Source organism: Hoplias malabaricus, chromosome 12 (assembly GCF_029633855.1).
Source record: "Hoplias malabaricus isolate fHopMal1 chromosome 12, fHopMal1.hap1, whole genome shotgun sequence".
In the NCBI taxonomy this organism is placed as follows: domain Eukaryota; kingdom Metazoa; phylum Chordata; class Actinopteri; order Characiformes; family Erythrinidae; genus Hoplias; species Hoplias malabaricus.
Window position 1 is genome coordinate 3,144,124 of NC_089811.1, and position 26,432 is coordinate 3,170,555.

Below are 26,432 nucleotides of genomic sequence, written 5' to 3' on the forward strand. Positions count from 1 at the left end.
TGGACATTAAAGAGTAAATAAAATCTGTAACCACCTTCTACTGTCAGTCGTGCAGATGTTTGATTTTCACCATGTCTATTTTTAACGGTACAGCAGTAATAGCCCTGGTCTGCAAGTTGGACATTCAGAATAATGAGAGATAAGATCTCTCCATGGTGCAAATATTGTACTCTCTCTGTATTCATAAGCATCGTTCCATTATGGTCCCATGCAATTTCAGTAAGAGGCTGGCCTTCAAAGGAGCAGCTGAACTGAGCTATGTCACCCAGACTGACTATCAGGTCATTCATTTTCATGGTCAACACAGGACTTTCGGGAAATTCTTCCACAGATGTTCTCTGCATCTGGAATTCTGTGCTTTTTACAGACTTTGTGGTCGTTTCCACTCTGGACACCATTTCAAAAGTTTGAATAGAGGAAGAAGAATGGGTCTCACTCAGGGTGTGTGATGTGACCCTCTCCGAAAGAGATACTCCAGTGCTTGACACACTATTTACAGTTTTCACACTGAGATCTGGACGATAAAAAAATAAAATAAGACAGTTATATGAAAAGTTCATATTGTTCAGGCAGTTAGAGTAGTGTGGGAATGATGAAGTTGGAAATCAGAAGTGTTGTTGTCCATGAACAAAGATTGACAAGCAAAGTGAAATCTCTCCATACAAGTATTATTTTCTTCATACTAAAAAAGTAAAAGCTCTTCATTCATTCAAGAACAGAGGCTTGATATAAAAGAAAAAACAAATAAACCAAAATATTAAGGGATGTCTCTGTATATCATTTATATATATATATATTATCATATTATCATATATATTTTTTTTCATGATTTTTTTATTACTTTCAAAGCAGTTTTATGACTGGACAATAAGCTGAAATGTAAAAAAAAATTAAGTCTTCAGAACAATCATAAGTGTGAAGAAGCAAATTCCGTCATAAAATACAAACACAGAAAACATGTTATCTTTATGCTCATCCATTTTTAGCATGACCAAATACTCGGAATTAAGAATATTACTTATACTTATAATATTACTTATTACTTATTAAGAATATTACTTAACTCTATTCGTGAGAAAAAAAGTTTTTTGGGGGGACTGACCGTTCACTTTCAAAACTGCAGAGCAAGAGACCATTCCAGAGGAATTTCGAGCAACACAGGTGTATTCCCCTTCATCCTCAGCGTATGCTCTTACAATCTCCAGCTGGAGGCAGTTATCATACTGAGACATTCTGTAGATGTCAGACTGCTTAATCTCCTTATCTTTGCAGTACCAAGTAACTGTCAGGTCTACAAAAAAAAAAAAGAGAAGAGAGGTTTATTCTAGGGCTGTCCCGAATAACATTGTTAGGGCTTTGGCGCTTTGGCCTGGATATTTGGTGAATATTCACATATTTGGGGACTGTTATATATTGTTTTCATTAAGAAAATCCGCTTCCCTCCCCTGCTTTAATATCCCTCTCTCCAGGATGCGCTGTGGCTCACAGCACAGCTTTGCTTGCTACCTACGCTCGCTAACCTGCTAACTAGCTAGCTAACTAAAGGCACAGAGTTTACACAATTTAACCAGTTTGAGTGGAGGTGCTCTAATATCAGGCACAAAGCTGACAAAATGAACTGTGGTGTCGCCTCACTTCATTTGTAAGTGTGGTGTTTTAGGACGTTAGACTGTTTTATATGAGTTTTAGGCTTCATTTGCACAAAGACTATTATGCTGTTGAGCCTGAAAATGGGTGGAGTGGGGAGAGCTGTTTTTACTCCTGCTCGTTGAGTCATTCGCCAACTCATCCATACAAGGTGCCAATAAGGACAAAGTGTACATGAATAAACCAGAGCTTCATGGAGGTGTTCTAATTTGAGGTATAAAGCTGACAAAATGAACTTTAGCTTTGCCATGCTTCAATGTAAGCAAGTTGCTGTAGCATGTTTTTATTGATAGCCACATTTATCCAAATAAACGAATATCCGAATATTTGAGGCAAGCCCTAGTGTATTCTTCTAATCAATTAGCATTCATAATGTCTATAAAAAAATAATTTTGAACAGTTTTCAGATATACCTTCTCCAGAGACATTGCACTGGAACCTGGCAGACTCTCCCTCCTCAATACAAGCATCATGTATTGAAGTTATTATCACAGGTGGTGACAGTGGAACTGTAACTTCTGGAGAGACCACTTCTGGAACTGATGAAGGGAAAAGAAACATGTTAAAAATCTATACAGAATAACTGACCTTATTCCTTTACTGTTTCATTTACTTTTTTCAAAATGTACCTTCCACATTGAGCACAGCAGAGCTGGTGACCTGCCCATAGTCATTGCTTGCCTCACAAGTGTACTGAGCTGCGTCCTCTGGGAAAACTTCAATGAGCAGCAGAGTGTATTCATTACCCTCTCTTTGGAGCTTACATTTGAATCCAGCAGAGAGTGCCTGAGAGTCCTTGAACCAAGTGACCTGGGGCTGGGGAATGCCAGTGACTTCCACCGAGAACCGTGCAGGCTTTCCAGCTTCAACAGACAAAGGCTCCAAGTGTCTGATGATCTGAGGAGGCTCAGGGACTTAAACCAAACAAAAAAAATTATTGAAACAACTGGGAATACAAGAAAATCTCCACATTCCTTTTGGAATGAATATTTGAAAAAATCAACAGTCCCAACACGGATACTCACTGTTGACATGCAGGTTCACTGTGCTCCTGTTCTTCCCAGCAATAAATGTGTATTCGCCAGCATCGCTCCTATACGTTTCTGTGATTGTCAAGCGATGCACTTTCCTAATAGTCACGTAGTTGAAACGTTTGTCAGAGTACTGAATCTCAGTTTGGTTCCTTAGCCAGCGGCCTTCAATTTCATCCTCGCTGACTTCAAACTCAAACGTGGTTCTCTGCTTCTCAACCACCTGGTTACAGGGGAAACATGTATGATTAAAATGATCAAGGTTCATGTAGTGTATTTTGAGGACGTGATGAAAACCAAAAAAATTACAGTGATGTCCTTCTCAGCAGGCTCAGATATGTGCACATCTTTGCCCTCTACAGTAAGAAGAGCCTTAGACAGACTTGAGCCAGCAACCACAGAGTACTCTCCGGCATCAGACATGCGTGTGGTCTGGATCATCAAGCGCTGCATGTATTTGTCCGTAGTAGCTTTGAACCTAAAAGATTGGAATGTTTTCTTGTGAGCAAAATATCTCAAATAACTACTGTATGATCTTTTACTTTCACTTAAAATTAAATGGAAAAGAATACCTGTCAGACAACTCCAGTTCCTGCCCGTCTTTCATCCATGTGACCTGAACATTAGGCTCAGAGAGCTCACATTCAAAGATGGCCTTCTTCTTCTCTGTGACCTTGATGTCTTTAATGTGTTTTGTGAACTCAATAACACGTGCTAAGGAAAGAAATAAAGAAAATTAACTTTCAATAAAATTTGAAGTCAGCTACAAAGATTAACTGTAGAAATTAGTAAGCACTTACCCTCAACAAACAGCTTAGCAGAGGTCTCGGCAGATCCAGCTACAAACTTGTAATCTGCACTGTCACCAAAGTGCACGTTACGGATGGTGAGAGTGTGAGTGAGCTGCTTACAACGAATCTGGCATCTGTCAGTGGATCGAATCTCCACATCATTCTTCAGCCATTTGTAGGCGATGCCCTCATAGTTGACAGTCGCCTCAAAAGTAATGACGTCCTTCTCCTGAGCGCTGAGGTCGTTGAGCGTAGACGTGATCAGAATGGCTGAAAGATGGAAAAAGATGCATGCTTATGTTATTTTTCTCATTTTAGTGAAGAAACACTTAAAGAAAGTTTATAACAGACTTACGGTTAACGGTCAGAGTGGCAGAGACGGTGTCACTTCCACAAACAAAGGAGTACTCTGCAGCATCGTGTGTGTTGGTGTTCATAATCTTAAGTTGGTGGACCTTGCCCTGCACCACAATACTGAACTTCTCACTCATCTCAATCTCAACTCCATTTTGCAGCCAGATTGAGGGGACGTTGAAATGTGAAACTTCACACTCAAATGTGGCCACCTGGGTCTCTGGAATCTCCAAGTCCTTTATAGGTTTTGTGACCTTCAAAGCTTAATCAACAATAAAATATATATTAATTTATGTCCTATCAAAAAAGCATGACTGCATCTTTACTACAATGTGAAAGAAAATATTCCTCCATACTTACATTCAACATGTAGGTGTGCAGCGCAATGCAGATGTCCAACCACAGCAGTGTACTCTCCGGCCATGTCATCCTCCACACTCTGAATAACCAGTTTATGGGCTTTCCTCTCAGACAGAATCTTTATATTATCACTTGGACTTAGTTCTTGATTCTTAAACATCCATTTAACTGGAATGTTGTCATGGGAGAGGCTCAGCTCAAAGGAGGCTGTGGCACCCAGCAGTGATGTAACATCCTTAGGCTTCTTCACTATTTTAATAGCTACAAGAGAAAGCAAAAGTTAAAACTGAAGTCTAAAGAAGCACATATGTGATACACATGTGAACCGTTTTGCCATACTCACTCTCGACATTCAGTCTCGCATTAGCAGAGAGCTTTCCGAGTTTAAATCCGTAAACCGATTCATCCTGGGTGTTACAGTCCTTGATTTTCAGGGTGTGAATCATGCCATCAACTGTGATTTCATATTTGTCACTTGTAATAATCTCCACTCCATTTTTGATCCACTGGGCTCCTTTTACATCCAGATGAGTGAGTTCAAGACTAAAAGTTGCCTCCTGTGTCTCAGTGACAGTTTGGTTCTTGATGGTCTTTTTGATCTTAACAGCTATAAAATAAGAATATGCCTTAATCCATAACCAAAACAAAACAAGATTAAAAAAGAACAAAGTATGAATAAGGTATAAGAAATTACCTTCCACCCTCAAGTTGGCTGATGTTTTGGAGTTTGCCACCTGATAGGTGTATTCTCCAACATCCTGTGGTCTGGTGATAGCAATAACCAGGCGTCTCACAGTGCCAATATCTTCACTCCTGACAATGTCGCTGAAGTCAACATGCTGTCCATCCTTGAACCACTTTCCTTCAGCAGTGGGGTTTGCTACTTCACATTCCAGCTCAGCAGTCTGGGACTCTGCTACTGTCACATCCTGCAGGGGTCTGCTTATAGCACCACCTAGTTTACAGAAAGAACAATCACTTAACTGCACACACCAGATTAATGTTAACAGAACTTTACTCTGCAGGATAAAGATATCAAGGGGCAAATTGTAACACATCATCAAATATACCTGAAACAACAAGTTTAGCACTGGATATCTTCTCTCCAGCAGCAAATGTGTACACTCCCTCTTCATCCTTCATGGCATTGATGACAGTAAGGCTATAATGGGTATCCTTGGCCTCAATTTTGTACTTGGGACCAGTTTTAAGTGGTTGATTCTTAAAGGTCCAGAGAGCATCAATTCCAGGATGAGACACTTCAACCTCGAATTTCACATTCTGGGTCTCAGTACAAACAAAGTCCTCCATGTGCTTTATAATACTGATTTCTGAAAAGCAAATGTGGACAATTAGTTTATTATTACAGCATAAAAATGTACACGAATTAACATAAATTAGTGCGCTCAATGTTAACCGTTTTTTTCACACATGATTAACCTGGAAACTTTATTATGTATTTTTTACACTAATTAACACCTTTACCAAATTTGGCCACAACTTCCTCCCATAATTCACTCGTTTTACAGAGCATAGTGACATTTAATAGTTGGACACCACTAATATAAATATGTGCACAAATACAGAACCAACCTTCAACTGTAAGTGTGCATGAAGAGTCGACTCTACCAACTGCCATCTTATATTGTCCTTCATCAGAAGCAAAGGTTCTGTTCAATACTAGACGTTGTTTGGACCCTTTGGCGACCATCTGTACTCTGTCACTGGGCATTTTTAAATTGTCGTTATGATACCATTTCACTGAGCTGACATCAGCTGCAGTGATCTTGGCCTCAAAAACAGACTTAGTGCCCTCTACTGAATGGACATCCTTTAATGGTGCCAAAAAGTCTATAGCTGTAAAAGAAAAGGAGATTAATTCATTTAAGTACTTTCACGTCTGCTCAGCATCAATGAAAACCACTCAAGGATAGTGAAACCACAAAATCTTACTCTGAACAATAAGCTTTCCAGATGTAGAAATGTCTTGGATTGGAACAGCGAAAGAAAACACCCCAGCGTCATCTTTCTTAGCATCCTCAATGAGAAGTTTATGGGTCTGTTTGTCAATTACAACATGAATTCTGTCTGTGGCGGAGATGGCCTGACCATTCTTCATCCAGATTCCTTCCACATTCTCCTGAGAGAACCGCACCTCCAATTGGGCGATATCTCCTTCACAGACGGTCAGGTCAGAGAGGCCTTGCATCAGTGTGACTGGACGCACTACAGTGGACAGATATTAGACATTAATCTCTTAGGGGTTCACAGCCATGATATAAATGTTACAATGCAATCATTACTAAAGTTATTCAAAATGTTGTAACAGCAAATGTAGTCACACTTATACATTATTTATAGTTACATTTCATCTTCAGGGAAGCACTTGTTTTGAGATCCCCCACTTTGAAAGTGTATTTGCCTTGGTCTTCTTTCTTCACATCTTTTACACTCAGGCTGTGGCGACCGCGGCGTGAGGATATCACATACTTTAAGCTTGGAGTAATTTCTTTGCTCTCAAAATACCAGGTGCCTTCTGCATCTTCACGGGACAGTTCACACTCAAACTCTCCAGCGTATGTCTCGGGTACTTCTGTGTTCTCCAGATTCCTCACAATTTCAAGTGGTGCACCTATGTAAATATGAATTTTTATCATTAATTAAAATATACTGCATAGAAAGTTCAGCTTATGTAAGCCACATGATCTGCTGTTGTATTATAAGCAAACACAGACAATCAAATATACAGCAAATTTTACATTATATGATTTCATTTTTAACCTATTACCTTCAACAAAAAGCCTTGCAGAGGTTCTAATGTGGTCATCATCTATGACAACACAGCTGTACTCTGCCTCGTCACTCATGCCAATGATCAGCACGGACAGGAAATGCACTTTTCTGTCAGAGTGCATCCTGTACTTGTCTCCAGAGAAAATCTCTACATTGTTCTTCAGCCATTTGACCTTGATAAAAGGCTCATTTGTCTCACATTCAAACGTAACCATGGTGTCCTTTTCTTTGGCACTTTGATCTTCAAGTAGTTCGGTGAAGGAAACCACTTGTTTTCCTAAATATAATAATGAGAGTAAAGAAAAAAAATACATAAAACGTGGTGACAGTTATTTTCAAGTATATTCCTTAGCTTTGAACTTAAATGTTCTGAGATGGCTTTACCTTGAACCAGCAAGAATGCATGGCTTGAGGTCTCTCCTGCAATGTTCATGGCTTTAATCATGATGCTAGCGGAATCTTCAGCACAGACATCTTTAATGACGAGTTCGCAGACGTGGTCTTCAGGCCAATGCCAGTAAATATGGTTTGATTTTTCAAGAATCACTCCATTTTTGAACCACTGGCATTCAGGGTCTGGTCTGCCAACAACTCTGCAGCGGAAGCGCACTTCATCACCCAGAGCAACTGTTTGACTTTGGATGCGTTCCAAAATCTTTGGAGCCTCCATACTTGGCGAAAGTACTATTTTCTCTGGCTTAAATTTGGGAACAGTGACTTTTCCCTCCTCTTCTTTTTTCTTTTCAGCCTCAGTTAATTCTTTGGTATGATGAAGGAGTTCTTCTTTCCTCTTCCTAAGCATATCTTCGTAGGACTCATCCTTCTTGCGGGACTTAAGCTCAACGGCAGTGATTGCTTCATAATATCCCTCCTGAGTTCTACGTTTAAATTTGCTCCTCAGCTCTTCAGTTTCCTCTGTTAATTTCTCATGGATCACCCTCTCAGCTTTCCTCAGCCTGACCAACTCTTTGATCTCTTTGGCAGTGTCTGAAATCTTTTCCGGTTTGAAAACCTCAAAGGACACTTTACCATGTTCCTGAAGCACAGGTGCAGGAGCCTTAATCTCTGGGGCCCGGCGTAGAACAGCTCGGAAGTCCTCCTTTTGCTGAATCTCAAACTTCACAACATGCTCGACTGCACCTTCAGGGTTTTCTGCCACGACTTTGACATCGCCAGAGTCATAGGATTTGCTATCTACAATTTCCAAGTAGTGAATGCCATCATACTGCAGTCTGAATCTTTTGCTTTTGCGAATAAGCTGCCCATTGAGGTACCAGTTGACCTTCGGCGTTGGGTAGCCAGTTACTCTACAACGAAATTTAGCAGTATCCCCTTCATGTACTCTTACTGGCTCTGGAAGCAAGACAATCTCGGGTTTAGTTTTCTCTGTAATGTCATCAACAGTAACTCCTGAGGGACCTCCTTCATGAGCAATGCGTTCAATTTCATCTATTCTCTGTCCCCTCCTGCCCTCTGGCAACTGACTTTCCTCAACAAGACTCTTCTCATCCTTCACAATCAGGGTAGCAGAGGTCTGGTCAACACCAAACTTGTTGGTGGCTCTGCAAGTGATGACGCCACTGTCTCTGGCATAAGCAGCTTCATAATCAAGACTGCAGTAGCCAAACTCATTGACCATTCTCAGTCTGTTAGCAGCTGCCAGGGGCTTGCCATCGTGCAACCACTCGACAATCATTGTGGGGTCACCAATAGGGGTCAGTCTACATTCAAAATGCACAGGGCCAAACTGCTTGAGTCTGACAGAGGTCAGTTTCTTTTTGAAGTGAGGCTTCTGCTGCTTCTCTTTGTCATAAAGGTCACCCTCCTCCCACTGCTCCTGACCATAGCGGAGATGCAGTGGCTCCAGCTCTGGTGCAGCAATATCTTTAGCCTTGTATGTTCCTTTAGGAATGATGAGCTTTCTCTCTGGCTGAGGCTCCACTGCCTCTACCTCAACATTCACTCTGCAGCGTGTGGTATCTCTGCCAGCTTTGTTTATAGCTGTGGCTGTGTACCATGCACTGTCAGAAGCAGCAGTCTGAGGGATCTTAAAATGACCCTCTCCTTTGCCACCCTCGATCCTTAAATGCAAACATAATTTCCATTGTGTCAAAACAAGTATTATTATTATTACTGCATGCAACATAATGTACTTGATATAATTTACAATTAAATTATGCAATTCAAATCACAAAAATATTCTTGTGTTTTTTTGCATTGTACAAAGAAACACTTAACACTTAAAAGAACACTTAAATCCCTAAATGTGGTTTGTATTGTTGTTGCTGCCAAAGCAAGTACTCACTTGATATTTGGGTGCTTCTGTGGGGAGACAATATCACTGTTCTTCAGCCAGACAATGTCAGGAAGGGGGTTGCCTATTGCTTTCACAGCTAGCTCAACCAAACTACCCTCCTTTACACTGATGTTCTTCAGTTTCTCAACAAACTGAGGTCTCATCAAGTTTTCTTTGGCTAAAAAAATAACATTCAAAATTACATTTAACTTTTAGGTCAGCAAAAAATAATACATCTAATTGAGACAATTGAAAACAGACACAGTAAACAAAACTAGCAACATACCTTCTACAGTAAGAGTCACAGAAACGGATGTTTTTCCAGCTCTGTTCTGTGCCACAACTGTCCATTCTCCAGTGTCATGAGGCATAGCAGGAACCACGATCAGTGACTGGGTTCCATCCTCCTTCACCACAATCTTGTGGGTGTAGTCGTTAACCACTTGTTGTCCTAATTGAAAGAAAATGTGCTGATGTCTTATCTCACATATCAGAATGTACAGTCGATCTTTTGCTTTAAAACCACTTTTTGGTGCTTACCATTGTGAAACCAGTATGTGTCAGGCATGGGTCTGCCAACAACCTTCAAATCAAATCTTGCTGTTTGTCCTTCAGAGCACTTAAAAGATGATGGTTTTGTGACAAAAACAGGCTTATAAAGCCTCTCAAGGTGAGCTTCATCAGTCTCATCCAGCCTACGAGCTGGTGATCGTCCAGGGGAACGTCCAGGAGAGCGGCTTGTGGAGCGAGGTGAGGTGGACCTGAAATGCAATTGTACAATTAATGAGTGAAAGAAATGTCATATGTGTAAACATCCTATATGTTTTGAAAAGATAGTTGCATTTTAGAAGTTTGGTTTAGTTCTGCAGAATCATCAATGATCACACTCACAAACTGAACATACCTAATTCTCTGTACTGCTGGCTGAGGTATCTGTGTCTGTGGAAGTGTTGATTCCACATAAAGCTTCCCAGAACTGATAGCATTTCCCTTTATGTTGCTAATCAAAGCTGTATAGACTCCTTCATCTTCTGGAAGCACCACAGGAAGGCGCAGACTGGCTCTTCCATCCTGAAGAACCTCCATCTTATAGTGATTTCCATGCTTGATACGTTTGCCATCTTTGAACCATGCAATCTGTAAATTGTAAAGATACATTTGAAGAACATGACAGATGTTTAGAAAAGTAATTAAGAGTGCAAGAAAGGTTTTGTTTTACACCTTTTCATGTTTTTTTTCTTGTTTGTTTGTTTCATGATATAAAATGTTGAGTGTGAGATTTACACATACAATAAATATTACAGTTTTATTAAGATTAATATGACCTTTACCAAAGACAAACACCATGAATCATCAATTATACATGAACAGTTCATGTTTTAAGTAATTGGGTACATCCAAAATGGATACACAACTTATCAAATTAATCTCTGGATATATTTCTGTAGAAGACAAGAAATTATCTCTCTATTAAATATCACCAACCTTAGGAAGTGGTGTTCCTGCCATCTTAAAGTGAAACGTGGCACTCATTCTTTCCCTTAGTCTGTAATTTTTCACAGGAATGTTGAATGCTGGAGACATAGCCTCATGCTCAGAAATGCTCACATCCATCTGCTCCCCATCTTCCGTCACCAGTTCCTGGTAGGTAATCTTAAGAAGACGTAATTCAAGATCATAGATGTACCTCTGCTCAACAGCGGATACTTGAAGATCCTGTGAAAACAAATGAGGTTAGAAGTCATTCCAAAAATCTAGAGCTTTGTGAACTGAGGAAGACAATGAGGTAACTTTAGGTTTACATACTTGTTCAGAGATAAAGGTCTGCATCATCTGTGTCTGCTGAACCAGCCTCCTCTGACTAAATATTTGCTCCTTTTGTATTTCTGTTGTAACAACCGGAGGCACATCTGCCTCTCTGGGCTGTTGACACACTGGTTCCTGTGCCTTTATGTAAGCTTCGTATGCCTCTGTAAAATTAAAAGTTTTTGTATCGATTGATTTATTAAAATACATTCTGTATCTGAGCGAACACAAATCGTACATGCATTTTTGTGTCCATTTATAAAAGGATAATTTAGACCTTCAGTTTTCATACAGGTGATTTTTTCAAGTGTATTTTGTAGGAGGCAAAAGTGATGACTAAATTTAAAACTACTTAAAATCTATTAAACAAACATGGATAAACTGAATATATTTCTATGGACATTAGAATCTTAAAACTAAAAATATAACTACGTTTGATATGTGTGTTTGTGATAACAATGTCAGTATGACCAACCTTCATCAAGAAGCATGACTGAGGCAGATACCTCTCCAAGTTTATTCCTAGCAAAGACTGTGTATTCTCCAGCATCATCAGAGAACGTCATGGAGATCTCCAGTCTGCAATGGCCCGTTTCCTTTTTGTAGGCTACTCTATATCTGATGGATCAAATAAATAAACAGTTAAAACATTTAAAACATATTCTGCCACTATTAACATACTTGTATTCCTCTAAAAATACCTATATCCAGTGGTTAGTGGAACTCCACTCTTCTTCCAGTAGATATGGGGCTTGGGGCTGCCTCCAATCTGACAATCAAAGAAAACACTGCCACCTTCCACCAGTTTCTGTACCGTGGGTTTCTTTACAAAGAAAGGTGCTGCAGGTTCCACAGACTCAGATACACCGCTCAATTCTGACATGGTTTCTTCTCTGGCCTCAGCTCTGGAAGGATTTAAGATGAAATAAGATGAGATAAGATAAGCCTTTAGAGCTACTGAAGGAAATTGCTGTGATAATCATATTGTTGTGTCAGCTTTGACAGCAAATTCACCAGTGTTAAATCAACACTATTAGTAGTAAATGAACACTGTGGGCGTAAAAATGTAACACATATTAACAATCTTAGTGTTAGCTAATCACAGATAGTGTTGATTTAACAATGTTGTTAAAGAACAAATTAAACTAAGTGCGTTTGTGTTGGGATTACAGCAATTACAGCAAGCACTGAATGAATATAGTATATGCATATGGAGTATATGCATGATATTTTTGAAACAGGTGAAGTGAATCCTTTACACACATTGAATGACATATTTCAGCATTACTTTCTGCCTGTCATTGCTAATAAAGCATAACAAATAGCAAAATAATAAACAAACAAACAAACAAATAAATAAATAAATAAATAACCTAAACACTGCAAGGTAAAACAAAGTATGATTCACTTACAGAGCAGATACTTCATGTTCAGAGACAGCAATAAAATCCTCTCTGCTTTCAATGTCCTCTGAAACTAGAAAAAAAACAATAGTGAACTTGTGGATAGTCTGATACAACAACCACATATATATTTATAGAATTTATATTACTATATCATTCATACCTTTGACCAGGAGGTAGCAAGAGGTGCTGATTGTTCCAGCTTCATTTGTAGCAGTGCAAGAAAATCGGCCACTATCCTCAGCAAAGGCCTCACGAATAACTAAGCGGGAATAGCTTTTCTCATAAGTGATCTGGAAGTCAATGGAGTTCTCGATCCTGTAGTCTTCTCTGAACCACATAATGCCTGGTGTGGGGTGGCCTGCGATCTGGCACTCCAATATCACAGACTCTCCCTCTGTTACCGTCATGTCCTTTAATCCCTGTAGCATAGGAAAAGGGTTTAAGCCCTTATTCGAGAAAATAAAATGCAAGGCAAAACACCGTACTTTTCAAATAGGTCACTTTTAAATGTGTTATACGTAATTCACACTCTGACTATAATATCAAGTAACAAACAGGTTTAAAAGACATATGAATTGAATACATACAGCCAAAACAGTTGGGGGCATCACTTGCTCTTGTGTTTCTGAGGGGATCATTGGAGCCTCAAGCACCTGCAACATATTAAATGATTAAATTCATGCATCCAGAGTTTCCCTGCTTAATATACTATCCTTAAGTGCTAGCTTTGTTGGAATCAAGAATATAATAAAAACATGTCCTGGCTGCTTCGCCACCATACGCTTGTTACCAATTCTACAAGCCATGATGTACAAGACCTTGAAAAAATGGGAAAAGAAAAGGAAGCCAGTACTACTTTTTACAGCAGCAATGATTGATGGGTAAAAAAAAGAGAAACAAGAAAGCGTGATTCTTGGTGGAGCTGGTAAGGTCTGTAAAAGAGGGCTCAAAAGTGCAGTTGGAGCGATGACCTGAACTACTCCTATGAAGCTGTGCTGTTAGAACAGTTTGTTAGTGGCAACGTTGTAGCGTCCAAGCCAGACAACAAACCTGTGTTTCCCACTGGCCATAAGATTGTGCAGTCCCCCCTTTAAATGAAGTCCCTATATCCGTCTGTAAATGGACATCATACATTGTCTGATATTTTTTAGTAGTGTCTCTAAACGGAGGAGGGAGTATCTCTGGTGTCACTTTCATCCCCACAATCTCATAAGTCGGAGGCTTGACATGCTTGATGATCTTTTGTGTTGTTGAAGAAGAAGACAACTCTTTCTGCAGAGTGGCAATAGCAGAGCCTGCTATTGAGACCTGACCAAGTCAACGAGAGCAGCGTTACTACCATAAAGCAAACGTACAGGTTCAATTCATCCTTTAATCCTGGAAAAATTGGTTAATTCAGTTGAAAAATCCTCATAAGAGGTTTAATTAAGTCCCAATAAACCCATGGGCATACAGTACTGTGCAAAAGAGACCAGCTTTCATATATTTTATTTCCAATATTCATTTTCAGAAATTAATATTTGAGTATTTTCAGATATGGAAAAAAGCACTGCTGTGTCTGATCCAATCATACGAACATAACACACACTAACACACCACCAGCACATCAGTGCCACTGCAGCGCTGAGTATGATCCACAACCCAAATCATACCTGCTCTCTGGGGACCTGTGGGGACCTGATCATTAAATAACATAATGAACAGGGGATAACAGACAACCAACTATCTGTAAGTGTAGAAATATAAACTTCACCTGTGTGGTCAGCGGAGCTGAGAGAATGAAAAAGGCATAGGCACATATAAAGACAGAAATAAATGTGCCTGCAACCATACTCTTTTTGTAACTGTGCTGCTCTGCTCCAGTTTAGCAACTCCACTGCTGGTCATGAAAATAGCAAACGGCATTTCTGCCACACTTTTCTGTGCTTGTGCTGTGTCTGCAATTATAGAACCCCACAGGTATTTCTGTCTATCCTTCCACTGTGAGAACACAACTCAAGAGCTGTCAAGAAGCCATTATTCAGAAAAGGAAACGGACACAAAAGAAGAATATCTCCAAACCAAAAATAAAAAAATAAAAAGGTGGTGATGTTTCTCAGAACAATGGCTGCTCCAGAGCCCAGACCTAAAAAACACTTAATGTGCTTTGATAATTATTAATGATAATTGTGAAAACATAATCAGAGAATGCAACCGACTAAAACTTTGGCTTGGAGGTGTGGAAAAAATATCACTGCAGTCTCCAGACACTGGGTTTATTTCTGTAGTTTGGTTGCCTTGGTGCCGGCCAAACAAGAAAATGACACGAATGCATTTTAAACCTGGTTTGTTTAGCATTCACGCTAACAAACCTACAATAGAAGCAAAAGAAGAAGTTTTTTTTTTTTAAATTGACATATGATGCAAGTATATTTTGCAAGCCAGTCTTCATAACAGTGGACCACGCTGAGCTTAACACAGTTAACAAACAGGACTGTGTTTACCTGCCGGTATCTTTACCAACAGGAAACAGAGCAAAACGTGGTGAAATAGATTGAGGTCAAAACAGCTCCAGAAACTTCTTGGTGTTTTCAGAGTACTCGTTTCTTTCACTGAATATTTATTGTTGCATCTTTTGAGTTCACCTCCTGTGTTGGGTTTTGTTTGTATGCCTTTGCTTCATATTCAGATTATATCAGAGATCATTTAGAAATAGACCCACCTGCCCAGGCGGTCTCAGTCTGAATATTATGTGTGAACCAGAGTCAAAAAGGAAGCTTTCACACTTACAAAATGCACTAAAAACAATCGCATAAGGGTTCATTTTAATTAAACCAAAGCTGACAAATATAAACACACTTAAAAACTGCAGTTGAGCTCCAGTTTTCTTTAAAAGGATGGGCAAAGGATGGACACAGTAACATGCTGAAAATGTTTATAGCATTATTTCAAATATTTTATAATATATGAAGTTTAATATTTAGTTATTGATGATTATTTATTACCTCTGTTAAATATTTTAATGGTTATATGTTTTTTATTTATAATATTTCTGTGAAAAATGAATACCATGAATTTAAAGGTCATTTGGTCTGGACATTAAATAGATGAATGGTGGTCTCTAACTTTTGCACATTATTAATGGTAAAAAATGACACATGAAAATAGCACTAAATGACTTTTTTAAGATCCAAGCGATATATTTCAAACAGTACCTTTTCTCATTTTCAACTTTAAGATCAGTTCAGAGGATTAAAGTAAGCAGTGACCTCTGCTTGTCACCTCTCAGCATGTCGTTCTATTATAAGCACATCACATGGTATTTGATATCTCTAAACTGAGTGCCCTGCATTTGTGCCCGTCCATCTTATGTTTACTTAAAATACAGTGTCCTAATCTAAGCCACATTCTGAATGTGGGGTGGAGTTTAGAAAATGCAATCTACTTATTGTTATCATTATTATTATAAAAGCTTCTGTCGAGACGTTTTAGATAGTGCTGACAGTTTCTGTGCATTGTTAGACGTTGTATGGCTGCTAGCCTGATACCACCCAAGCTTACCTCATGCCTATGATCGGATTTAGGGAGAGTAACTTTTGAAACTGTGAAATGTGGAACTGGAGATGGAGCGCTATCCATTTGGGATGAAATCTCTCTAGTATTTTCAATCTAGAGAAACCCACAGTGTAAATATTCATTTTCAATCACTAAATAAAACTGAAATTTAAAATGTATCAAGAACAAACAAAGCACATTTTTACTTCTCAAGATGTCCTCTGACCTGAGAGATATGGTCCAGAGTGGTTGCATAGGCAGCAGTGGACATGTGCACAGTCTTGGTTCCTACAGCACTAGAAGCAACCTCCTGCCCCACAGCAAGCGATGCTAGCTGGTTTAATTCAGATTCTATATGGTCATGTGAATAGGCCTGGACACCAGCAGAATGCGCTGTGGCCAAAGCACCTGGTCTTTTTCCATCCTAAGTACAAGAAGCTCTCGTTGATAAGACTGAAGTACAAGAATCTACATCAAGATTTCACACATCATCAGTACATAAATGTGCAATAGTGCTTTGTGCGTAACAAAGGTGAGGTAAGCTGCAGGGTGTTTCTGACATGGTTCAGTCCAACTTTCAAAAACCGTGACATAAAATCCATGCTGAGCATCAGAACAAAAGTGACAAATAAGTGAAAGTTAGACTAGTGATGGAGTGTGGAGACACTTTGACAGCAGTGCCGTTCGGCAGCATCTACATAACCAAATTAGCTCACTACCTCATCCAGAAAATCCCACATATCAAGGTCCTCTACACTTTGGGATGAGAGAGCTCTATCCGGGTCATTCTCATAATTCTCATTACACTGCCCATCCTTTGGAATCACGATGACTGTGGTGTTCTCGACATCTGACATCATCTAATTTTCCAAACATTTAAAGCAGGAAGATGGCTCATCTCACATTATTCCAAATGATAGCAGAGCACTCATTAAAAGGTGGATAAATTGGCATGTCTTTAAATGTATTTTTAATATCTGGCATATAATAAAAGCTGCATTCAGTTGAATCGAGATATTCAGGGCTCTGGTTCCCTTTATCAAGCGTATTAACAAACGTTTATCAATATAAATGATCTCTCATTTTCACCAACATTTTTAAGGAAAATCTGAAAATTCAAAGCATCTCTGAAGATTTTTTAAAAATATTTATTTATTTTTTTCTTATTTATAAGAAACTAAAAGTGTAAACAATTATCGGACGTAACAGGGAAGAATGGGAAGAGTATTAACAAAATGGAGAAGGTTTTGTTACAGGAAGAATTGGCAGAGATAATTATTTGTGCTGGAGACATTAATAAGGTAAACAGAGGGATGGGACGTGCACAAACCAACTCAGCTACCTGCTCTTGAAAATATAATAATTGCTCAGTTGACCAGGTTGCCTCTGCACTGGACAGCTCAATAAAATCACAGAGTGGCTGACGATCTCGAGCCTGGTCCACTGCAGCTACCACAGTAGCAACAGCGAGAGATTTGTCATCCGTTTCCTGTTCACATTGTTGAGAAGGGGATGCAATCAAGCACATTCAAACCATGTACATCCTATAATAAATTACAATTAAATCCCACCTCATCAGGAGATGCTTTATTACGTATTTGTTAATGCTAGAATTAGCTGAAAATCACAACAATGCACCTTGCATTCATAGCTTCAGATGCACTTTCATGATTTCACCACTAGATGACACTCAAATATATGATGAAATATCCTCACCTCTCTGACAGGAGCTCCACTGACCAGTTCCTGTGTAACGTAAGCACTCTCCCACTGTTCCCTTGAAGTGTACTCCTGCTTCCATGGAGGCAACACATCAGCTCCGGGTGCGGGCTGCTTGCTTACAGGAGACATCGATGGTCTGATAGGGGGCCAAATAATCATACTGAAATTGGTGATCCAGGTTTTGAGGAGAGCAAACATTTTGTTTTTTACTTAAACTGTATTTTTATATTTATTTTAATATTAATATTAAAAACATTGCAAGTAATTCTGGTACAATGTCTTGTTTCCCAAGGGAAGGTACTGAAGGTGTGTCCTTGTGAGCACACCCCAGTGACCTGAAGGGTAACACGATGACGTATTCTCACAGTATATACAGTATATTTTGTATTTGACAACATCAAATACAAAAATGTTGTTTGATAGCAATCAAGAGACGACAACAAAATAAAATCACTTTACCTCACAGGTGTTTGGGTGGGAGCCTTAACGTGTCTCACGGGGGAAGGGGACTGGTGACGACCAGCTGCAATCTTTGACACCACTGAGGGAGGTGTTGGGGACTTGGAGGTTGGTTTTGAAGGAATACGTGGGGGTGCCTTGTGAGCCAAATGTAGAACACCTTCCTCTGGCTCCATTTCCATGGCTGTCAGCTCTATTTTCTGTGAGTGAATCATAAAACAGCGTTACTGCTTGATCTTTGTTTTTTTACAATAGGCGTCAGTTTGACACTTCACGCTGCAGCAACTGTGTTTACAGCGTACGTCTTACAGCAGTTAACAAAGTGAGCAATGCATCCATTGTTCTCTATGATATAGTGTCAACATGAACACATTTTGCCACATAGGGTTGTGTTAGGCCAGTGGTCATTGGTAGAGTAGTTAGATAGTAGTGATCAAGCTCTGACATGAACGTCACGGTAACCAGGGCCATTGGCTAAGACGGTTAATATAGCATTAGCCCAACACAATCAAGGCAACAGGAGTACACCAGTGCAGATCTGGTAAAAGCAGTGTCTGAAAAAAGGCAGGTTGTGTTTTTAACTCAAACTGTAGGTATGTCACAGATAATGCATAATTTTCTGACTGCAATCATTTATGTTGATATTAATTAAGCTTAATTTGACTATATTTCCTTTCCACAGTTACGATTATATTGTATAAAACGTATATACATTAATGCCAATTCCATCAAACTTTAAACACCTTATGGGTCTTACACAAACACCAGACACGTAACTAGCTGTAAAATATTCTTGGTTTGAGCACAACGTGTGTCTGTTTGCAGATGGCAGGTAATCTACACGAACAGCTAAGATGCAAAATAGTTAATCGTCCAGTTTTGACACTTTAAAAGTTCCATACAATAAAAACATTGCTTTTTTTCTTTTAAATGCAACATTTCCATAAACCATTGTAAAATGACTGGTTACCTGTTCGTCTCTGGGTTGGTGAGTCTGTGGAATCTCAGGGACAGTCTTTGTCTTCTTAGCAGGCACTGCAACCTCTTCGCCTGCAAAGGACATAACAAAATAAAATGAGGTACCCCAAAACATACTGAGCCTTACTACTATGAATGCATAGTATGAATACTAATTATTCATCTGGAAGTTTACAATGTTTATAAACATACTTTGAACCAAAAGTTCAGCCGTAGAGGAAGCACGTCCACCGCTGTTAGTTGCATTAACAGAGTAGGTTCCAGAGTCTTCAGGGAAGGCTTCTGCAATCAATAAACTGTAAAGGTCTCCTTCTTGGACAATCTGAAAGTCAGCGGAGCTTTGTATCTCAGCTCCCTCTCTGTAGAACTTCACCACAGGTGTAGGGATTCCTGTAACACGAACGTCCAGTCTCACTCGGCTTCCTTGTCTCACGGTCATACTTTGTAGTCTCTGAATGAAGATTGGTGGTGCAATTTCCGCTGAAAAAGAAACTCAAGTTTAGATCTCAGTAAACATATACTTCTACCTGAGCAGGACAACACCAAAAGTGCACTGAAGATTGCAAACCACTACCATGAAAGCAATGCAGTCACCTGTAACCAGCAGTTCAGCGGTGCTAGTGGCTTGTCCAGCGCCATTGGTGGCTCTCACAGAAAATCTTCCGCTGTGTGCGGCTGTCACGGCGGGGATCCTCAGAACAGCGCGGCCTTCGCTGAACGAGATCTGAGCGCCGGGCAGAGCGGCAGCAGTAAGAACCTGGCCATCACGAAACCAGCTCACCTCAGGAACTGGATTACCTGCACAGAGAGAGCAAAACATTTTTTATTTTCCTGTGCTGCCACATTTAAAGGTTTTCAACACCTCTGGTCAAAGTGCATGTTTTTGTTTATTTTCTAAGTGAAAATAACTTAAAACGAGCACATACTCTAAACATAAACAAACTAACATATGGAACACATTCTCTTTGTTTATTTGCTGAAATTAATTACACTGTTTTGCACAAACCAAAATATATATTTATTTATTTCTTCTTCAGGTAAAATTATGCAAATAAATATATCTTGTGTATTAAAATGTGTAGAAGTGTGTGTTAACTTTTTCCAACAATAAAATAAACGTGTCATTTCACCAGGGGCGCCTAAATTTTTCTTACGATATTATTGTTACCATATTTCTGAGAATTAATTTACTTATTTGTTTAAATTAGAATTTCCTTACCACTAACTTGAGCTTCGAATGTTGCGTCACTACCCTCAAGTGACACAACAGTCTGAAGCGGCTGTGTAAACGTCGGAGCATATGTTGACATGGTCGCAGGCACCCTGGGGAAGACAAAACCACCAAGCAATTAACCCTCATTGCCTGCTACATTATGCACCAAAACTCATGTAATTAAGACAACACTTGTAAGAAAGGAAACACCACTTATATTTATCAAAACATGCACTGAGAGACACTGATGACGTAGTTTTGAATCACATTTAATAATAACAACATTCACTGTGTAGACTTGACAAGGTTCTTGAGAATATCACAAGCTTTTAAGAAACAGTTACAATTTACGATATTTTATTAATTTATACTCATTTCCTGATCACCAATTTTCAAGGCTTTCTGAATATTAACTTAATTTTAATGTAATTTTAATGCTGACATTTTTTTTTTCTGTCACAACTTCAACTAAATTTTGCAATTTTTGAACACACACAAAATTGCTGTTTACCATTTCATACAAATACATATATGTCTAAGTTTTATTGAAGTAGAATTTACACAGAATAATTTACACAATTTTCTTAAAAAAAATGGTTTTAGCTTCATGAAAACTTTGATTCCCCATGTTTTGATTTGCTGTGAATTTTACATGACACGCTATTTCCAGTCACAGAGGAATTAACTGACTAATCACCGAATGCCTCCCCCACCTCCCTCCGTCCACCTGGCTGTAGGCAGCCTGTCATCTGAGAGATCAGTGGCTCCAATGGTCTGCGTGACACACTAAACACCTGACTGACAACTTACAGACATGTCAGTACAACTGTGAGCTGTTATTCCAAGCTTTAGAGCAAATCAACTTTCCAGATGTAAAAGGCCTAATGATTAACACAAGCACAGAAGAGAGCACAGAATATTTTTAAAGAAGAAGTGCATCCTGGGAAAACAAACGAGCAAAAAAATAGAACATTCTCCACAATAAATTTACACATATGAATCACATAATGTCAGCTGAATCTGTCACAGCTACTGACAACTCTCCATTTAACTGATACTTGGTCAGGAATAAGAGGCATCGTCCATCAATATTTATTTCTAGCCAAGTAGCAAATATACAGCTTTGCATGAAAATTTTGGTGGCCAACAGAAAAAAAACTTTCCAATAACTCTGTAGGATAGTTATTGATAATTACTCTCAACAGTTGCCCCATTAAAGGTCACATGACTGCTCATTTACATTTAGGGCATGATCAGATGCTCTTATTCAGAGTGGTTTTCAAAAGTGGTTTGGTGTTAACTTAGAAAATACCCTTAGCTAGTTTGTATCAGAATCAAAAATGCCTCTGCGTCCAGTATTAGGTGCACATTTACAACATTTGTTTTAAATGCATTAACTCCGATTCCCCTCGTCCCAGTCCGCTTTGAAAGCAAATCACAAGAAATGTCCAGACTTTTTTCCACATCGTCATATCTCCAGATGTAACACGTTCATACCATGTTTAATAATGACTGCAAAACTGTGTTCAACGGCAGGGTTTTGGGTTGTGGCAGGCTTTCAAGCCCAGTTATGTTTCTTATCACTCCCATAATAAAGTTAATATAGTTACTGTAAAAAGGTATATTGTTATACAGACTCCACCAGGAGCACCTTATTCACCATTTTGGCTGTGCATTGCTTGTATCGGATTGCAATCATACTGCTTAGGACACCAGAATCTATCCCTGCACTCTATCACTCAGGCAAAAATATCTGGAGGCCCACAGCCTGTCTTACGCATAGTAGAGGAATTATTTCATAGCAAAAATATTTATTAAAATCAACAGAGAAAAATAATTAACAATACTCCAATGTCAACCAATAATAATAATAATAACTCAAAAAATATAATATAATTTGATCCAATCAGCAAAATCATTATTGGATAAAAATATTTTGCTTATTTAATCCCTTTTAAATATATATCATTGTCACTTTTCTCATCAAAATCTGGAAAGATATTTGGGAAAAAAAATATTTCGTTGGTTTTATTAGGTATATATATATATATATATATATATATATATATATATAAAATAATGTAATTATTACAATTATTAGTATAATTACTTATACACTAATTTACAATGGAAAAAAGAAATGAAAACCCAATTACTTTTTGTCTACTCTCTAAATTTTTGTAATGTTTATCATCAATTAATTACAATTTATGGCTGTTTATCAGTAACCATATGTTAAGGTCAACAGGTGAGGACAGACCCCCCCAGTACACGACAATGAGAACAATGTTAAAGTGCAGTTTTAAGAATTAAGAGAGACGGGCATAAATCAGAGTAAATTAAACAATTTTGCAATAAACTGTAAGAGCAGGTCTCAAATATTTGAAGTGATATCCAGGATGACAGAAATGGCAATCTCCAAAAATAATCGGTCCCATTGCTTGATTGACAGTCACCATGTGGCACATAGCTGGAGGTGCAACTGATAGCCCTGCTGCTGATTCCCTTAAAAAGACATTGCGGCCCAGCTGGAACACCACTCATATGCTATCACAGGCTATTCTTGGCTTTTCTGAAATCTATGCGCTTATAGATTTGAAACACTCAAAGTTTAAAAAGACGCCATTATTGAACAACCTTTAGTAAAAGCAACACAAAGCCTTTATAGCATCCCATTAAGCTTCTTAAATCAACACTGAAACACTGCATAAAGAGTAAACGCAACCAATTTAGGTGCTATAAATGTAAAGGTTATGTCATGCATCATGAAGAAGTACAAAGCAATTAAAATGACTCTTGACAAAAGTGGCACTTACTTGTATCACAATGGTGCCTATAACTGATGGGACTGCGCCCAGAAGGCTACTGTCTCAGCAACAATCCTCTTATCCAGTATGTTCCCGGAATATCCAAGGTGAGAACTGTTGAGCCTCAATATGACCAAAAAAACAAAACTACACAGGTTCTAGTCCGTGTAGTTTTGCTTTTTCTCTGCAATCCCTACACCCGAGGCAAGGCTGGGAATGCTCCAACTGCTCAGAAGTGCTAACATAGTTGTTTTACTTTATATACCCCTAGCCTAGCCTATCATCATCACCCATTAGCCACACCCCATTGGTCCCTGTGCCCAGGGAATCATGGGAGAATGATGCATTTTATGCAACCTCACAACTGTCACTCACTGATCCCTCTCATCTGCTTGTGTGATATCCAGCAGCAAAGCTTGGCATATCCACTGCATTTCTAGTTCATACTGGAGTCCCATGCTAGCCAATAGTTATGTTTATTCCTCATTTAAAGATGTGCCATTCATTTGTCCAAGCCCTCATGGCAAAGCTTTAACCTGTCGATGACCAAAAGGAGACAGTGGCTGTCCCTGTCACTCAAAACATAAGTCAACCCCCCACAGGAAGGGTCAGCTGTAAAGAGTACAGAGTGCCCAAGCATGGCTTGTTTCTGTCTTTTTTGTTTCCCCTTTCTTCAACAAAAGCCATTACTTAATTTTAAAAGCCATTAACATATTCCTAGTGCTCTTGATAAAAAGAGATAGCACCAGTTTGGAATTTATTTATTTATTTATTTATTGCACAGTGTATTTACCACCAGTTCAGAAGTGCACATTTTCACACCTGCTAAAGTGCCGAGCAACTGTGAGCCTACCTTGTTTGTGTCACCCATCCAAATCAGAATAACCATCCAAAATTAAATGTTCTAACTCACAATCTGCCTGCATATTGACACATACACTACAGTGGCCAAAGGACTGTAGAAAACACTTCTGGAATTAAGGATTAGTTTTACACGGCATGACCCAACACCATTAGTGAGGTCAAGTGCTGATTTTGAATCAGTTACAAAAGCCCCTCCAACTTATTTCAAAAGTGCAGGATGAAGCTCCATCACTGAAAAAATAACAATTCCACTCCTTCATGGCCCACTGCTGTCTAGAGGACTTTACAGTAATTCTATATCAGTATATGTTTATTGGAATATTAAATGTATATATAATATGGAAATACACATATTTGGAAACATGTGTATATTTCCAATTATTCAATATACATTATTTACAAAATCTGTCACTGACTGATGTACATTGCAGGGCACTGTTGTCGGTTCATTGCACTCAATTTTAAAGTTGGGTATTATATGGGTATTATTAATCAAATTTTAATTATGTAGCACTTTACAGAGATCTGTGTCTAAGCCTCCTGTGAGCAATCGAAGTGTGGCAAAGAAAAACTCCCTCAGCACATGAGGAAGAATCCTTTGAAGAAACCAAGACTCATAAAGGAGATTCCATCGTGCTCTGGTCAAAACAAATAACAGAACAGAAGTAAAACTGAACTGATAGAGATAATGAGTTATAGGGAATATGATGAAACAAATATTAGTATTGAAAATGTGAGAGAGAACAGGTGGTGGCCAGTGATCCAGTGGGAGGGTAAAAGCAGGTACAGAGTCCATTTGGGCTAAGACAGCATCCTTGCATGGCCAAGCATGGTGCTCGTCCAAGGTCTTGTACAGGATGCATAGGTGTGGGGCTGGATCAGGGCAACACCAGGGCGAGCAGCAGGAACAGGGCATCTCGAAGCATGAGACAGGAAAAATAAACCAATCAAAGGAGGGATGAGGGGATTAATAGATCATGGCAAAGCAGGAGACGAATTACTCTGCAAAAGGCATCCAGGGGCCAGGCAAGAGGACACAGCAACAAACAAGCAATAGATATGAAGCAAGAACAACAGGTAAGAACCATGCTTGGTGGTGAGCACGTTCGAGGTGTGAGAAGTTCACTAAGACTGTGGGCTATGTGTTTAACGGTTTACACAATTAATAATTTATCCAGTTTCGCTGTAGGCAATGGATCAAAAAAACTGTTACAGCACTGCAAAGGCAATTTTTAATATTATATATACTTCATTTTAGGTAATTTGATTAACTGTTAATAGATTAATTAATATTAGTATTTGCATAAATGCTTAACACTCATTTTGATTCACTTATTCTTTTGTTTTTTATGGCAATGAATATAAGCAACAGTTATTAGCGACTGTCAAAATGGCTGATCCTCCACTGCAAACTTTGCTGTAGTACTTCATGATTTCTTCCCATGACCTGATTGGTTCTGATGCATTTCCTTCATTTAAATACACACTGGACAACCATTACATTATGACCACCTCCTTATTTTTATACTCAGTGTTCATTCTCTCAGCTCCACTGTCCATTCAGGTGTACTTTGTAGTTCTACATTTACAGACTGTAGTCCATGTGTTGCTCTGTATAATTTGTTTGCCTCCTTTCACCCTGTTCTTCAGTGGATCATTCCTAGCACTGCTGAAAAGCATTGATGTGGCAGTGTGTGTTGCACTGGTATGAGTGGTATGAGACAAAGCGGTACTGCTGGAGATTTTAAACACTGTGTCCACTCATTCTCCACACTGTTAGACACACCTACCCATTACGTGTACCTTGTTGATGTAATGTCAAAGAAATTTACTCATCGACCGCTGCACATTTTGTGTCGGTCGTCCTTTAGTCCAGGACACAGGACGCTGCTGGCTGAATGTTACTAAAGGATTAAAATGTCTAGCACCACTGCTGTGCCTGATCCACTTGAACCAGCCCAAAACACACTAACAAACAATAACCACATCAGTGCTGAAAATTATCCACCAACAACATAATAACCTCACCGGACAAAAAATTAGTCATGTGACTGAAACCTACCTAATAGCATAAAAGATGAAATTCTATTTAACACAGACTGAAAAAAGTCTCTGGACCCATTTCTGTTTAATTAAAACACAGAACAACAAAGAGCCTGCTCCATTTTGAACGCCACCTTACACTCAGTCCTCATTGAAGGCTTCTTGAGGTCTACAACGAACCCCATGTATAGCATCATTCACACACAGACAGAAAAGAGATTCATCTGAGGAGATAATACATTTCAAGTCAGGGACAGTCCAATATTTTGTGTCTCTTTGCTCAGACAACTTTGTGAGCAGAAGTGAGCGAACGCCTCTTGCGTGCCAC

At 39.0% G+C, this 26,432-nt stretch overlaps 1 protein-coding gene across 1 annotated transcript in view; it reads right to left on the reverse strand.

The window, feature by feature from the left end:
• ttn.1 (titin, tandem duplicate 1) overlaps nt 1–26,432 on the reverse strand; it is a 153,882-nt gene that overhangs the window by 120,498 nt on the left and 6,952 nt on the right. Inside the window, 39 exon segments of the mRNA XM_066686859.1 lie at nt 35–514; nt 1,103–1,291; nt 2,061–2,186; nt 2,277–2,561; nt 2,673–2,901; nt 2,988–3,156; nt 3,251–3,392; nt 3,479–3,739; nt 3,825–4,085; nt 4,184–4,444; nt 4,527–4,790; nt 4,878–5,138; nt 5,254–5,514; nt 5,777–6,040; nt 6,137–6,409; nt 6,549–6,815; nt 6,972–7,253; nt 7,361–9,057; nt 9,282–9,450; nt 9,559–9,723; nt 9,813–10,033; nt 10,177–10,409; nt 10,758–10,988; nt 11,079–11,242; nt 11,554–11,696; nt 11,780–11,983; nt 12,491–12,554; nt 12,645–12,903; nt 13,072–13,137; nt 13,535–13,792; nt 16,025–16,132; nt 16,245–16,442; nt 17,403–17,507; nt 17,735–17,876; nt 18,200–18,390; nt 19,149–19,249; nt 19,370–19,657; nt 19,772–19,975; nt 20,397–20,500. Coding sequence (XP_066542956.1) covers nt 35–514; nt 1,103–1,291; nt 2,061–2,186; nt 2,277–2,561; nt 2,673–2,901; nt 2,988–3,156; nt 3,251–3,392; nt 3,479–3,739; nt 3,825–4,085; nt 4,184–4,444; nt 4,527–4,790; nt 4,878–5,138; nt 5,254–5,514; nt 5,777–6,040; nt 6,137–6,409; nt 6,549–6,815; nt 6,972–7,253; nt 7,361–9,057; nt 9,282–9,450; nt 9,559–9,723; nt 9,813–10,033; nt 10,177–10,409; nt 10,758–10,988; nt 11,079–11,242; nt 11,554–11,696; nt 11,780–11,983; nt 12,491–12,554; nt 12,645–12,903; nt 13,072–13,137; nt 13,535–13,792; nt 16,025–16,132; nt 16,245–16,442; nt 17,403–17,507; nt 17,735–17,876; nt 18,200–18,390; nt 19,149–19,249; nt 19,370–19,657; nt 19,772–19,975; nt 20,397–20,487 — 9,577 coding nt within the window. The 5' untranslated portion in view covers nt 20,488–20,500.